The 12,240-nt window shown below is 39.5% G+C and overlaps 1 protein-coding gene across 4 annotated transcripts in view; it reads left to right on the top strand.

Moving 5' to 3' along the window:
• The window catches only part of sobpa (sine oculis binding protein homolog (Drosophila) a), a 35,588-nt gene that overhangs the window by 6,306 nt on the left and 17,042 nt on the right, over positions 1 to 12,240 (top strand). For 2 of the 4 annotated variants that reach the window (XM_017426128.3, XM_017426126.3), the window contains exons 2-5: positions 4,192 to 4,312; positions 5,107 to 5,316; positions 6,957 to 7,108; positions 9,189 to 9,212. In XM_017426128.3, coding sequence (XP_017281617.1) covers positions 4,192 to 4,312; positions 5,107 to 5,316; positions 6,957 to 7,108; positions 9,189 to 9,212 — 507 coding nt within the window. The remainder of the gene's footprint in view (positions 1 to 4,191; positions 4,313 to 5,106; positions 5,317 to 6,956; positions 7,109 to 9,188; positions 9,213 to 12,240) is intronic. The other 2 variants (XM_017426129.3, XM_017426127.3) reach the window with 1 other exon arrangement.

The raw sequence follows: 12,240 nt of genomic DNA, 5'->3' as shown, positions 1-12,240 counted from the left end.
GTTTGTCTTTTATTTAGTTTTTGATAGCATTTTTTTGTGTGTTTGCGTTATTATTATTATTTTTTGTTTGCTTCTTTAAGGTTTGATTGTAGCTTCATTAAATTTAGGTTCTGGCTTTTGGTTCAATTCGTAATTTCCTCTTCCTGTTTTATTTTGAAAAGCCCTGCAGCGTTGCATTCTGTTGATTAGTCCAGTTGATATTTAGGTTCAAGGTTTTTGGGATCGCTGTTGTTTGGTTGTGATAATTTATCTGTCGTTCCCGCCGAAGCAGTGATTATTTTTCCTGCTAAAATAAAACTTTATTCAACTTTTACCAGCCAGCCTCCAGCATTTAGATCCATCCTTCTACCTCCATCTGCACCAAACCAAGCAGATCTTTCCCCCTCGTTTCACATCGAGGTCTAATGCTTTTTTAAAATTTCTTCAAATGAAGAGCTTTCAGGGGCACACTTCAAATTAAATTACAAGTGTTTTTACAAGTGTTGCTCTAATAAAGAAACTCACAAATTCAAGTTTTACACTGTAAAACAATGTTTTACAGTCACAGCAACCACTGAGCTGTCTAGTTCGCTGTTTTCTCATGTTTTATATTTGGTATTATTATTGATTTTCCTTAAAAGGCAGAAATAAACCTACATGCATGCTGTCTGGATAACTTAAAACCTAGATGTAAACTTTATGTGAGATCACAGTGCAGTTAGAAACATTTGTACGTGTAAACCAGCTCAATCCGTATAATAATAAGGAGAAACAGGATAAAAGTTTAAGTCTTTTGCTCATTTGCATGTTAATATGAACATGTTGCTCACAGAGTGTCTCCACGAGTGACACCGGTGTTATATTTGTAGCTGTCACGACCAAACTTCAGCTCGTGGAGTAAAATCTGACTCCCAGGAAGCTTCAGGCAGAAGGAGCTCTGCTGTCACTCAGCGCCTTCGTCACATCTGCAAACATCCGCCGTCCTCGTTAACAGCCTTCTCCGTTTTTACCACTGATCTGGATTAGATCTGGTTTGCTGGAAACAGTCACTTCGAACCTTGTTGTCGAACGCAGCAATCTGTGATCAGAACGTCACGAAAACTCCAACACTTTGGCCCGATGTGAGCTCAGAGCTTCCTGCAGACACAACATGACGACACGCACCTTCCGTCCGCTCGCTTAGTGTCTGGCCACAGCGGTGTCTCGTAACAAAGTGATCAATAACTCCTGTCAGCCCTCGTTAATAAATCCTTCCCAGCATTTAGAGGTTTTAGTCTGTCTTCTGCGTAAAATACCGTCAACTTCTGGACAAAGTGATGAGAAACAAATCTGAAACTTCACAATCTTTTTCTCTGAAAACCAGGAAGTTGAGCCAACATGCTCTCCTGTTCTGAGTGTCCCAGTTATACAGCAGCCTGAACGACTGTTTGCGAGGACTTCTTCTCACTTTAATAAGTAATTAAAGCACTTCGTGCTGATTAAATCTTCATTAACCACGTCAGGCTGTGGCTGCTGCACAAACTGTTTAAATGTAACCATAAAAACACCCCCATCCTGTCTTCATTAGGACCTTTTAGATTTTCTTTTTTTTTTTTTTCCTCTTTTTCTCAAATTAAATTTTAGGAACAGTCCCAGTCAGCACAAAAGGGACACTTCTGAGGACTTCCTCAGAATAAATCAGGACTTATTGAGGATTTAATCTCTCATATCTGTTGGTATAAAACATCTTAGATGTTAACATAAGATACCGCTTTTAAGTGCTGCACAATAAAACAAACGAGCATGGGACAAAAGATGAAAAAAAACATAAATCTACAGAAGTAAACGCATAAAACAGATAAATAAAAGTAAAATAAGGTCACAGTCACACTGGGTTGAAGGCCAGCAAGTAAACGTATGTTTTTAAACGAGGAAGTGAAGGAGCCTGCCTGAGAGTTTTGGACCTGGAGCGGGAAAAAAAGCTCCATCACCTCTGAGCTCGTTAGAAACTCAGGGCCTGCTGACCGAGGGCGCCGAGGCGCACATGGCTGCAGCCGTTCAGAGAGATAAGAGGGGACAGAACTGCTGGGAGACTTAAAAACACACTGAAGTTAAACTTGCGTATTACTGTCTCCAGCAGAAGCTTAATTTTTGGAGCAGCTTTAAATGAAAGAACCAGGAATCTACTATTGTGTTTAGTAGTAGATCAGTTTGAAGGAAAGACCACAGATTAGTGATGATGTTTCTCTCATGAGGAGGAAGGTAGGTCAGCGCAGGGCTGCCTGCTGGTGCCACTAACAACATAAATTCAGATGTTCTGTGTGCCACTGAAACCCTCTGAGGTGCTCCACATGGACAGGAGCTGGTTAGAAATGACATTTAGCTGCTTGATTGAGAGACAGCTGCTGCCACGATGAGATAATGTACGCATTAAGGTGCGACTGGTTACAGATTAATGAGCTGACATGTGTCCTGTGATGCACCGCATCCTTATTTTGTCCTTGTAACACAACCACAAGCAACGGTACCGAACTTTTTAAGTGTTTCTGTTAGAATGAAAAAGAAAGTTTGAGCACCGCTGATCGTTTAGCGACCTGTGACTAATATTTCATCACACGGGCTGAATAATTACAGCTGATTCATTCTCTCAAAGAACATTTCCATCCGTGTTTCAGAGTAGCTGAACCATTTACCGCAGCAACGGTTCACTGAGCAGGAGCTTCTGGGAAAGTTCCAGCTGAGAGATGTATGGTGATAATGGGCTATCTGCATTAGACGGGTTATGGTTTTGTTTGGAGTAAAGCATTTATTGACTGTGTTGTGAGAGGTTGTTATGGAGGGAACACTTTAATGTTTCACCTGCATGGAGATTTATATATTTATATTGACATCTGCACTGCAGTGATGGCTGGAAATTAAAGCCGAACACCAAAATATGATGTTGTAAAAGCTACAGCAGTGTGGAGTCATGCTACCCAGAGAGAAAACGTTGAAAACCTCTCATTTGGGGCTTTATATTTACCTGTCTGACATGAACTAATCAGAGGTTTATTTTATTTACCATAAAAAGACTTTCTACAGCATGACTGAGATGTTACATCTCAAACACAAACTTGATGTATTCTTAACATTTTTGCAGTGTAAACCAAACAAAACAGCAGTGAAGATCTAAAAACTAAAAGTTAAACAACTTTAAGCTTGAATGGCTCGATCGATACTAAAAAATCCGATTTTATTTGGCGAGTAAGTGAACGCACCATCGGTAATTTGTTAGTATTCAGCTAGCATGTTGGGGAGGTGTTTTTGTATATATATTTTCTGAAAAGATTGTTGATTGTGAAGTTGTCATTATAATGTTTTTTGTATGTTAAAAGAATTAATAAAAAAAAAAAATTCAGCTAGCATGTAGCATGTAGGATTTAGCATGTCTTCGATGTAAACGTTTTTAACCGCTTAAAGAAGTTTAGAAGTTTACTTTTTTGTAAAATAAAATAGTAAAGTGTTTACAAATGACAGCACAAAAGGTTTAAAGAGACTACTACAAGAAAACTACGGAGGTATGTCAAGCTAATAGCGGCTAACGTTTAAACTGGTGACGTGTTAGCGCACTTATTGTTTTGAGGCACACTAAAACAGATGAGCTTTGTTTCTGGTTAAGGAACACTTATTTTTTATTTCAGTTGGATTTTATTTGTACAAACAGCTCCGTCATTGTAAGTATGTTGTTACTTATAGTTTTGGAGAAAATAAAAAACCGTTATAGTTAAGCCCTAAAATTGAGTATTTTTCGGTCCTTATGCGCATGCGCCAGCGATACAGAGTCAGTAGGGCATTTTCTATGAATCGGTCCCATAAAAAAGTAAATATATGTGATATTTTTTTAGATTTTGTTGGGCTCTTAGACATTATTTAGAATATTTGAGTAAATTGCAAGCATCTGTGATGAAGCAGATTCTTAAACTAGTCCAGATAGCTGGGGAAAAGATTGAATTAGTTTGAATTGTTTTTGTTAAAATGGGACCTGTGTTGAAATTCTGGTGGGGGTTTTGACTTTTCTGGCTCATTGTTGGGAAAAAAACACAATATTTTGGACAAACTGAAAGAGATAACAAGCAAATGAAACACATACCAGACTGCTGTTATGTAAGAAGTAGCCTTAAACCAAAATGTGTTTGAGTATTATATTCTGGTTGAAGAGCTGGGTTGTAAATCCTCTCTGTCTTTTGTTTGCAGAGTTTCGCCGAGAACACCATGAATGAGTTGCTGGGTTGGTACGGCTATGACAAGGTGGAGCTGAGGGACTCTGACAACCTGGACATTGGAGAGATGCCTCAGCACATCTCTGTCCTCAAAGGTAGGCGAGTCCAGCAGACAGTGAGCTGTTTTATCTCTGGCCTGCTTTATTAATAATTAATAATGAAGTCACTGTGTTCTGCTTAAAAGCAAATCAAACTGGCGTAAGCTCGACACAATATGCTGACATGTGAGTGGTAGACTTTTTCGGGCCTTAAATAAAGCCCCGGGTCCTCTGACTTGTAGGTACATAATTTAGTACATCTTCATGAACAAATAGGAGGTTATAAATCCCGAACCATCCGAAAAAATGCAGCTAAGTCAAAAACATGAAGAAGAGCAACTGAAGGGAAAGCAGAAAAGTCAACTCAACAACTATACTTGTGAACACTTGGCAAATCTAAATCCATTCCTAACCTTTTAAAACTCTTATTTCATAAAAGAAATAAAGAGTTTTTTTAAAGTATGACATGAGTTAGCAGCTAATGCTAACTTTGTCTTTATTGGTTTCGTCAGCAGGTTTTTATTCAAAAACAGCTGTTTGCTCTTCACAAAACAACAAACCTTAAAACAAAAAACAGCTGAAACTTTTTTAAAGAAAATAACAGTATGATAAGACACGATTAAGTTGTTCATATTTGTGCAGATATTGACTGGTGAAACTTTAGTTGAAGTGGTTGATTTAAAAAAATTACTGAGATTTCATGTAATGGTTTTTTTAATGTTGTGCACCCTGTTCGCCCAAAAGCATTAAGTGAATTTTCACATCAGTATAATCTTATTTTGTGTCCAAACTAGCGGTGAGAGCAGCTCTTCGTTGTTTCTTTTTAATTTACTCATATTTTTTCTGTTCAGAAAACTCGCTGCCAAAAATCCCAGCTTCCATGGAGAACAATGATGGCTCTCCGGATCGGGCCAACAGCTCCCTGTGTTTGCCAGCATCTAGAAACGGAGTCGCGGAGCCCTCCACCACACCCTCCACCTCCACGCCCAACGCAAAGGAGCACGGCAACCTGCCCATCATGGTCCCCATGGTCCCCCCGCCTCTGATCAAGGCCCCTGCAGGTACAGCCGTGGATTTTTGGAGGCAGTAAAGCAAAAGTTTTACTGGATGTTAATTCAGTCGTGCTAAAAATACTAAAAACAAGAAGGAAATGTTAAAGGTTTCGTTTGCAGTTGGTCTCCAAACGCTCAAGCTAAAACACAACTTTCTGATTTGCAATCACTTTGAGACCAAATCTAAATATTTATGCAGGGCATTTAATGAGGTATACCTGCTGTCCACCTTGTTTCCTCCACCTGCCCAAGTGTCAGCATTCCCCCATCAGCTCTCTGAGGAGGCGTCCGTGCTCGGACGGAGGGCTTCATTATCCCTCAGCTCTGCTGTGGACAGGAGGCTGCTACTCCCCGGTGGAGGGAGCAAGACTACTTGGCATCGCCCAAGAGGAGTCCTTACTGGCCCTGCCTGGGCGGGGAAACAGATGGTGCGGTCCCACTTAGAGCCCAGCGGCATCTAACCACCCGTCCTGACACCGCCTTCAACTCCCCCCCCACCCTTCCACCCTCTGCTGTCCCCACGTCCACACACGCTCTAAATTATTCATGTCCACAAAGGACTCTTTGAGATGCAGGTATGGCAAATGATGATGGCATCCAGTATGGAGGCTGCATAATTGCAGGCATAATTTCCTCCCTCATGCAGACGTACTGTAAATAAACCGAGATGAGTTTCTTAGAAGAAAACAGGGTTTCTCTGACCTTCAGTCTCCAAACTCTGATTCACCTGAATGGTCAGCGTTAAAAACTATTCCCTTTCTCTTACTGCCACAGTGAGCTTCAAACAGAGTTAGACAGAAAGCAGAAGGGAAGGACTGATAAGAAATGTTCGGGCCGAGCTCGCTTTGCTGTTTTTAGGACCCAAGAGAGTTTCTCCCCTTAATTGTGAGTTAGTCTTTACTTAGAATCTGATGGCCCTGTGGATCCATTAAGCTCCGGAGGAGGTGAAAAGCCCTTCCAGCAGTGATAAAGAAGTGAATCGAGGTGAAAAACTAATGGGCCTGTGTCTTGTCCCCCCCCCCACCTCCACCACCACATCCACACACAGCCCTAATGTGATAATTGGGTGATACTAAAGGGAATATTGGAGATTTCAGCAACGACTGCACTAAAAGCCCAAAGCTCATCATCAACAGTCACAGTTTACCACAGGAGAGGCATTTCCCTGTCACAGAGGGGCTGTTAAAATAATCTGTCAACCAGAATGACCACACAGCCAAACCGCGCTGACGTTTCCTCCGAATTAACTCTTAAACAAACTATATTTGAAGAAAAAATGGATTTACTCAAACTTGTGTTTTTTGCTTTGGGTGGTTTGTATTTTTTATTTGACCCGGCGACTCCTTTGTTTAATTTATATCCACGCGCAGATTGTAAATTTTAGCAGAGCTGCAAGATAAATACGTTACGGGAAAAATACCATACACTTATAAATAATATGCCACAGTCCATCTTTACCTCCTGAGCGTAAACATCCTGTACTGCTGTATCTCATATAGTTCTCATTTTAGGTTTACTTTTACAGACTTTTACATGCAGTGCTTAAAATACAGTCCAGAATATATAACAAATTGGCTTAAACAGTCCTATCCGTCCTTGTCTTTCAGTCTTGGGTTAATTTTTTTTGTGTGTTTTATTTCTTTTTTTAGACGAAGATGGATCAAGTGTGCAGATCATGTGCGCCTGGTGCCAGAAGGTTGGTGTCAAACGCTATTCTCTGAGCATGGGGAGCGAGCTGAAGAGCTTCTGCAGCGAGAAATGCTTTGCCGCCTGCCGCAGAGCTTATTTCAAGAGGAACAAGGTAGGAAGCCTTCTCTTCTCATCAGCTGGACACTTTGATGTGACGCGTTTTAGAGACTCTGCAGAGAGACTTTATGTCGGCGTTATCAGTGAAGAATATGACACTGATGCATCCAAAATATGCGTTAAGTTACACACCTCTCTGCAGTGTTTTTTACATGTTTCGCTAATTCAAGGGGCCGGGAAGAACGGGGCCATTATGTTACGTGTCAGGCAGCTCCAGACAAAATATGAGCACAGATAGTCGGTGCTCTTTAAAGTTCAGCACTCCTCCTCATTTCTGCTTTTAGTTCTGTAAACGAGCGTGACCAGTGACCTTCAAATAGAGAGCAAAAACTATTTAGCTAACCGAGAGAAAACAAAACAAGTTAATAAAAGGACAAAATGAAGGCAGAACGATTATCGTCCGCTTTTGACTTTAAGTCTAAACTGTACTCTCTTCCACCACGGGGACTTCCACATGTGGTTAATTGTCAGCCATTAGCTGCTCGTGGGAATTTTGTGTTTGCTGATTGACTTTCCTCTGGCATCGTTTCCACGGTGGTGACATGTAATTAACACTTTATGTGACCCGTGCTGGCAAAATGAGTCAGAGAGAGCACTCACTGTAGTGCAAAATAACGGAAAATATCGATTTTTTTCTTGCCGTAATTGAGATTTGTATAAATCTTCATCCATCTAGCGATCCAAATCTACCTTCAAATCAAAGTTTCCTTAAAGGTTTGTCTTTAGACATAATATTTTGTCTTATAGGCTTTATAATTTCTGCTAAAAGTGGCCATTTTTCTCTGCCGTAGTCCTAGGAAATACCTTGGTGTAATGTTTGAAGTCATTGTGACGCTTTGACATGTCCCGTTTTTAAATTTATTTCCAATGACATCATTCTGGACCAATAAAAATCAAGTTTTCAAACTAGCACCCTCCTAAACAAAACTAGCTTGATTGCAGCCGTTTTGCCAGCACAGGTTATATGTGTGCAAACGCAACATAATTTGGTTTAAAACACAAAGTAAAGAGGAACGTGTTTCTCTCCTGATAATCAGTTCTTAACCAGTGGTCTAGTTTTACTATCTCATGGGGTTTTTTTAACTTTAATTTTGTTTATTAGCAGGTTTAGTTTCATGTAACCGTCCTAATTGGTGAAACGGGAACGGAAATGACAACATGTAGAATAATGGCAATTAGGTCCTCCACCAGGATTAGTTTCTTCTTTTCATTGGAAGTTTTCTGGTCTTAACTAATAACTTTTTAAAATTTATGTTATTAGGTAAAGAAAACATTTGATGCTTGTATGTATCTATGTATATATGTATAGATATTTTTTTAATAGATTTAGCACACCACCAAGGTAGCATGCTAGCTACCTGCAACAGTTCAGCTAATTAATTGGCTAGGCTAAATGCTAATTAGCATTAGCCTAGCCAAGCTGACAAATTGCTGTGAAATTCTTTGGATTTCAAGCTAACTTGAAAATGCTACACCAAGAAAACAGTCATTTTATTTTACATAATTTCTTGTTTTTTTAGTTTTTATAATGAAGTGTTTATTTTAGAATTAGCACCTCCCCCCAAAAATATGCTAGCTAACTGTAGCATCAGGCTAGCTAAACTGAGAAGCCGCTGCTAGCCACATTTTATTGTTTATTAGCTAACCTACAAAAGCTACATACACAAAGAAATGGCTTTATTTATTTTATATAGTATCTTTTTTTATAATTTAAAGCTTATGTCAGTTGCAAACAGGAAACAGGTAAAAATTAAAGGATGATTTATTTAGTATCTTAAGACCAAATAATTGTAGTTTTTATACTCTTAAAAAAAGATTTTTATTGTTGTCGCTTTGGCAGTTATCACTTATGTTTTGCCCAAGATGTTAAAGATTTACCAAAAATATAAAATGTTTTAAAAATGAAAGGTTAAATAAAATAAATGTAAATTAATTTTACATCCAATGTCACCGAGCCGATCAACTTCTAAATCTGTTGCTCATCATGATGCTTGAGGCATAAACGTTTTCACTGAGCTTTTACTTCCACACATTTACTGTGGTTAAACAATCTCTTTTTTTCTTTTATACCCAAGCTGGGATATATAAGGAATTATACCGTGAGTATAACATGTTTTACTCTCCTGCTTGTTTGTCCTGAAGTCAGTTATTCATCCAAACATAACCATTTATTATGCACTATACTTACGGAGATTCAGGCACACTTGACGTATGTCTTGAGTTGATAATTTCATTTTACCCAACACTTCCCCCACCCCTCCAAAGCATTTTAAGTCAAACTGAATGTACTGTACTGTTCTTAACAATGAGATTTTCATTTTATACCTCAAGATTTCCACTCATTTACCTTTACGGTAAGTTTGTGGAGAAAATGAAACGCTGAAAGATGACAACTTAGCCAGCTCTGGTGATGACAAAGACTTTTTTTTGACTCTTATAAAACCTCTTAGGGGAACTTTTGACAGGTGCAGAAGCTGCTGAGGTTCAGAGCAGATCAAAACACGGCTTTTGTGAACTGGTTTTATTTTGATCTCCGTGCTCCAGAGGAGGTCAAATGCAGATTTCTTTTTCTATTCGAGTCTTCCAGTTGATGAGACGGCTCCATATCAGCACAGCTCAGTCAAGGAGGCGGTAAACATCACATCAAATAAAAACCTCGTGCAGTCGGCTCCTCGCTGTGCATCGAGAGGCCTTGTCTAAAAGATAACTGAAACAAAAAGCAGTTTATGTAATCATTTCATATAAAAGTGCGAATGTTACAGAGTATTAAGACAAGAATAGTCTTCTGGATTCGCTGTGGCGTGGTTTTTGTCTGCTCAGACGTCTGTTTAAGCCTAATTAGTTCTGCAATTTGTTGACTTTTTAAAGATTTAAACACCAGTTACATTTTATTAAACTGTATAAGCATCACTTTACAACATTCAGTTTCGTTTTTGCAAAGGATCGTTCATTGTTTTTATGAGGACAGAAAAAAAATAAAGCGTTCAGCCGTTTTAAAGAATTAGGCTAATTCTTCACTTTAAAACCTGTTTAAACAAAGAAGACAGTGTGACAAGACCAGCCCAATCCTGGACCAAAACGTGCAAAATCACAAAAACCAAAAGGAGGAGCTCAGATAAAACAAACCCAACATATCAAACTCTCAAATATCAGAGGCCATGGAGGCTGCTGCCTTGTTGAAAAGCTAACTCTGCTCTGATTGGTCAACTTTATTTGGCTCAGATTGACAAATATCAAGTAAAATACTGGATTTAATAGAAATTAACACAAACTCCTGAGTTTTACAAGATAATAGGCTCAGAAATCCCAGTAGGCATACCTACATTTTGTCATAAATGGTCTAAATATTGACATATAGATGAGTAAATTTGATTTAAAAGGATAATGTATTCATTTCCTGTTTAAGTTTTATAATTTGAGTAATTCAAAGAGCTTGTTTAGACAAATCCAGCCAACGATTCCATCATCGTCTCACGTGTAGTTTATGTAAATGTTATAATTTAGGTTATTTGCAGTCAGACACTGACTGTTATCCATCAGCAGAACGCACATGTTCGAACATCACAAACACAGAAAGAAAAAAAGGCCTCGTCTGCCTCCGCGGCTCAGATTCCATATTTTGTCTGGCTCTCGCACATTTATGCAGCCCATTTGTGTAAACGATACCCATATGTTTCTTTTTCTCGCGCACCCACAAGGTTGGACACTACAACACAGCCTGCAGGCCTTTTTTTTTACCCCCCCAGCTGAAAAATAAAAAGTATCTCGTGTCTGTTTGTGCTTCGGGTTGAGGAGCAGGGATGTGGGGGAGAGGAAGGGGTGAGGGGGTTTGTGTTGCATGAAAATATCCTCAGCTGCTTCATTCATGAAACCCAATCTTCTTATACGGCTGCAGCTTCCTCCCATCTCTGCATAACTCCACTTTAACTTGAGCTTGTTTGTGTATAAATGATGATTGATATTTCAAACTAATCACTTAGGATTTTATTTACTGTTTAAATTAGATGTATGGAAGGTCCTGCTCCTTCTGTCATTCCATTCTGCTCACTTTTATTTACTGCTATTGATCTGGAAACACAGCTCGACTCTTTTTCCTGTTTCTGTAACGCTCTGTAACTTTACACCCCTTCACTTTGTGTTGATTTGCATAGTTTATGCTGATAATTTTAATGGACTGAGCCTTAAAGTCCTCGGGTCTCAGGTTATTTGGAGGATTTAACTCAAACATTAAGGTGCAGCTCAGCGCTCAGCGTTCAGCTTCTGAACTGTCACGTATTTGCAGAAATCTTCATGGTTTTCTCATTCATCCGACACCCATCCATGCGTCATTAAATGTGCACGCTCATTGGACGCAGCGCCAAGATTAAGTTGGGTAATTAGCAGTGATGAATTATCCTCTGGGATGCACAGAAACTGAAAGGTGCAGGTTAGCTCTGCATCAAGCTTTGCGTTTCGCACATAAAACATATACGCCTGCCTTAAACAAGATCTTTTATTGTGAAAGGGTTGTAAGGGCTCAGTGTGACTGAATTATTGACAGCCAGTTTAGCACTCTCACAATGATCTATGGCAAAAATCAAGAAGTTAGGCTGTTTTTTTCGGTGAAAAATTGTGCAGCGGGACATGTTTCTCCTTTAATTTCCATTTATTGTTGACGGATATCCCTGTCAGATCTCTGTGACAAACACGATTCCGCTGAGCCAGTAAATGCAGCATCTTTATCAACCACCGCTATAAAAGGCAGGTTGTTATGTAATTGGAAGAATTTTGATGAAACTCTCAGAAAGTCGTCTTTGGACGTACGTCTACTATAAGGGTAGGAAACAAATGGAGTCAAAATGCTGACTACAATCAGCTGTATGACTCATGTTGGATCTGTTATACCTGCTTTCTTCAGCGTTTCCATGACTGTTTGGTCCCATCGTAGAGTTTGTTAGGATCAGCTTGACCTATCATGGCTCCAAACTGCAAAACTGATTTCAGACGGAGGTCCTTCACAAGATAAGTTGCAGCGGACTTTGTATTTCGCTGTGCCTTTTCAGAGTTAGGTAGAAACTTTGATGCTGATCTCCGGGTGGAAACAACTTGCATTTATCGGGGCTCTCGCCAACTCCTCCCCCCCCCCCC

This window comes from Kryptolebias marmoratus, linkage group LG10 (assembly GCF_001649575.2).
Source record: "Kryptolebias marmoratus isolate JLee-2015 linkage group LG10, ASM164957v2, whole genome shotgun sequence".
Taxonomy (NCBI): Eukaryota; Metazoa; Chordata; class Actinopteri; order Cyprinodontiformes; family Rivulidae; genus Kryptolebias; species Kryptolebias marmoratus.
This window is presented reverse-complemented; position numbering and strand designations above follow the sequence as displayed.